The sequence below is a fragment of the Sinocyclocheilus grahami genome, unplaced genomic scaffold (assembly GCF_001515645.1).
Source record: "Sinocyclocheilus grahami isolate Dianchi unplaced genomic scaffold, SAMN03320097.WGS_v1.1 scaffold16.1, whole genome shotgun sequence".
Taxonomy (NCBI): domain Eukaryota; kingdom Metazoa; phylum Chordata; class Actinopteri; order Cypriniformes; family Cyprinidae; genus Sinocyclocheilus; species Sinocyclocheilus grahami.
Genome location: NW_015505195.1, coordinates 1,002,968 through 1,006,943, shown reverse-complemented (window position 1 = coordinate 1,006,943; position 3,976 = coordinate 1,002,968). Strand labels below are relative to the sequence as shown.

At 41.3% G+C, this 3,976-nt stretch overlaps 1 protein-coding gene across 1 annotated transcript in view; it reads left to right on the top strand.

Annotated features, from left to right (window-relative positions):
* LOC107603279 (cytosolic carboxypeptidase 6-like) overlaps positions 1 to 3,976 on the top strand; it is a 409,489-nt gene that overhangs the window by 309,676 nt on the left and 95,837 nt on the right. Inside the window, exon 6 of the mRNA XM_016296044.1 lies at positions 2,343 to 2,382. Coding sequence (XP_016151530.1) covers positions 2,343 to 2,382 — 40 coding nt within the window. The remainder of the gene's footprint in view (positions 1 to 2,342; positions 2,383 to 3,976) is intronic.

The following is a 3,976-nucleotide window of genomic DNA, read 5'->3' as shown; positions in this document are numbered from 1 at the left end:
CATGTGACGACCCCGGGCTGGACTCCGCTTCGTCCACGGTGAAAGCCGATCCGGCGATCCACAGCATGAAGTTGTTGTATTCCCTCAGCGACCAGCACGGATCAGCTCTAGGCATGACGAAGCAGATATCGTCCTCTTTTGGAAGACCAAACAAAGTAGTTTTGCTTTCACAACAAAGCACACAGTGCCTTCACGACATGGCGGCGGCGGCAACAATACTACAGCCAGAATAAAAGTTACGCCTTCTTTCTTTGCGTGAACATTTGGGTGGCGTTATGCAAACATTCCCAGATAGTGAGGTAGATATGTGGGGGCGTGTTAGAACGAGCCGTTTTAGGTAGGCGTGGCTGACTCTGAACTTTTATAAAGAATATCTCTTTGGATTTGAGACTTTAGTCTTTGCAACTTTACATATCTTCTTTAAGAGCTTGTAACACTCCAAAGAGAAAGGAAAAATTGAAATTGCATCATATGACCCCTTTAAACTAAACTCATTTAAGCCTGGCCAGTTTAAATATTAAAGAGCCAGAAGACGCGAACTCACGTGCGCAGTGAGAAGATCTGTGTGTGCGCTCATCGGAAGCGCGTGAACCCCCGTCTCAGAACGCGTGCAAATATTAAGCTGTCTGTGAAGTATTGTGTTTGAATGGACAAATTGTATTCCGCCAGGAGACACATTTTTTTCATGTCATCTTCATAAATGAAAAGTGAATCTTTAATGTGAATTTTACTGCACAGCTGTAACTAATCTCACTCCAGCCAGGGAACCAAAGCTGGCAACCCTGTGTACATATTAGGGGTGCAATGGTTCTCGGTAAAAAATGCACTAGGACCGCGGTTCAAATCTGGCAATGCATCTGTAATATGGTTTGTTAGAGTTCGGCTAATGCATGTTTCTGTTGATGGATACAAATTCTGGCTTCCCAATACATTACAACAAGAGCGATGAGAGACAAAAAACAATACGTGGACAAACCAGTCACTCTTTGTTCAATGCGAGTGCTGTATGCTGGAATAACTGTCATTTATCCCGTCATCACGTGTTGATAACACAGGTGAGACCTGAACAGCACACATTGCTGTCTGTATTTAAACTAAACTCATTTAAGCCTGGCCAGTTTAAATATTAAAGAGCCAGAAGACGCGAACTCACGTGCGCAGTGAGAAGATCTGTGTGTGCGCTCATCGGAAGCGCGTGAACCCCCGTCTCAGAACGCGTGCAAATATTAAGCTGTCTGTGAAGTATTGTGTTTGAATGGACAAATTCACTCAAAAATTATGTCAAAATGCCCGTCTTGGTGAGTATCCTATCAGACATAGTCTGCTGAACGTGCAGTATCAGTGCACTGGATCAGTGCGTTCTCTTAAAGTGACAGCACTTTCTTAATGTTTATCAAACAGCAACAACACGGAAATCACTCACTGCTCTTGATTGAATAACTTTTGTAACTTTAATAAGGATTCATCTTTAATTTATACAGTCAAATATGCAATGCTATTTTACATTTGATTACTTTATTCAATTTCTGTACATAAAAACTAATGTTAGGCCTACCTAAAAAAAAGCACTTTATTTTATTTGTATCTTTGCCCTATTGTATTTATTTGTGCTGTTGCTTGTAGTTAGATTATTTGTTATCTTCATTATTTTTATTTGACAATATAGTTTTTTCCCTAAGCATAGCACATACCGAACCGTACGGAAACCGTGACTCTAAAACCGTGATACAAACCGAACCGTGAGTAAGTTGAACCGTTGCACCCCTAATAGATAGATAGATAGATTAGAAGTATTTTTCATGGAATTTTTTTTCTTTTTTTTTTTAAGAGATTTTAATAAGAATAATAAAAAAATTCCATGGTAGCCAAAACATCTCTGATTGGTGGATCACTCCTAAGAATTCTGGGTAATATACTTCTTAACTGTGAATTCAGCTAATAAACACATTCTAGTTTTTACCTCAGAGCTTATTGTAGGACTTGATGATTTATGTTATTGTAAAAAAATCTATCCTTTTCTTTTTTTGTCATTTTTTATTTATTTTTTGCTGTGAATAGGCCTAAAAAGAAGTGTAAGATTAGAATTATTCTGTTTCATAGAGTGATATATATATGCACTGTATATGTACATATATTTACATAAAATTGCTGTGAAATGCATGACACATTTTTATCTCCAGAGAGAGATAGAGAGCAAAATGTGCTTAACAGGCAGACAGCACAAAGTTTGATTTCTGGGTAAAAAAAAATATACTCGTATTAATATATCTAATATATCTCAGACTGGATCTGTTTCATCTTTCTGACAGAAGACCTCTGATGTCTCTTTGTTTCTTTTTCAGCAACAGCGAAGGCTGGATCTTCTGACCATCACCAACCCTGGTGAGTATGCATATTTTGGTTTGTGCGCATGTGTGTTTGTTATTCACTGCACAGCACACCACAACAACATTGAAAACTTACAATGGGGCTTTACGGACAGGATTGTTTGTTCACATGGGTTGGTTGTGGGGGCTTTGTGACTTCTTTTACTTCTCACAACAAGCATCAGCTGCAGACCAAGAGAAAAAACCTGCAAAAAGAGGCCTTTTCCCGTGACTTGTCAGCATTTACGCGATCTTATCGTAGCACTCCTGGCATGCCTGTCCCAGAGCAGCAGGTACAGTCTGCGCTTCTGGGTCTCTATGGGAAGCTGAATGTTTTCTCAATGCATCTGGGTGAAAGCTGAAACTGCATTCAGAGCTCTGGGAGAGACAGATGGGGTAGCCAGGAAGGATGCAGCCCCCATATGTCTAAAATATCTGGCTGCTCTAATACACTTTGATTAAAATAATGTTTATGTAAGGCACATGGAGTAGGCTAATTTTCCCAGCTTTGCCTCAGCATCTGTTACCCAAAGCCACACAAGACTGTGCCGCTGACCTTCACAACTTCACAAAAGATATGCACGATGCAACATGGTTTTTAGCTTACCTCGTTTCGGGTTATATAACGAAAGTGACTTTTTTCCCACCTTACTCTATAGCCCTTGCCATTTTGGGAGGGTAATTTTGCTGATTTCAGCATGCAGTAAAACTCCACAATTGTGCACAAGCAGACTGCAGAGGGGCTCTGGAGAGCCATTGCGCTTTTTGCTGATCTAGAACTCCCCGAATGCAGTTATTAAATCTAACTGTTGAAAGAGCGACTACTAAACCGGTATTAGATCACCGAGCTACAGATGGGCCTAATGACTAATTGATGAGGTGAACAGGGTATTTTAGTTGCTATAAATGAAGAATCACTGCTGTAAATGAGCTCATCTGTTCCTGTCTTCCTCTATAAGCATGCAGCCTGGCTGCCTATTAGGATTCTGTGTACAAAGTGTATATGCAACAACGGTAACCTCTGACCTGCATTGGTCCTCGCTGAGTGTGACGGAAATTTGTTTTCCTGCTCTATGGAAAGCAGCTTTCATTTTTAGATGAATGAGACAGATACAGCAACAGGACACGCCGACCTATGCACATATTACATAGGTGTGAGTATATGTGAGAGAGGGATGATAAAAATTAACATACATGTATCCATCGTCCTTAATGAGATCAAGCAGTGTCCTTCCCGGTGCCCTTGGAGGTCTTTTCGGAGTACACCGAGTGCCAACCCCTCGGTCAGAACCTGCCGCTGTGGTTGAGGCCCTGTAGATCAGTGCGGAGGGGGTCTCGGTGCCCTGGCCCCCTCATTAGCTCTCCTGTGTGAAGAGTGCTTCCCACTCAACCCCTGCCAGACCCTCTTTAATTGGACACTTGAGCAGCACGATGTGAATCTGGCTCCATTGAAGCCTGACATTTCAAACAGCTGACCTTTCTAAGGCCAGAACAGCTAAAGAATGATTAGCCTCGCCCACCGTTCCCATCACAATGAAGAATGCAAACTAAACACTACGTACATGGCAGAAAAAAGGGATGAAGGAATTCTAGAATGAAAGGACTACAGT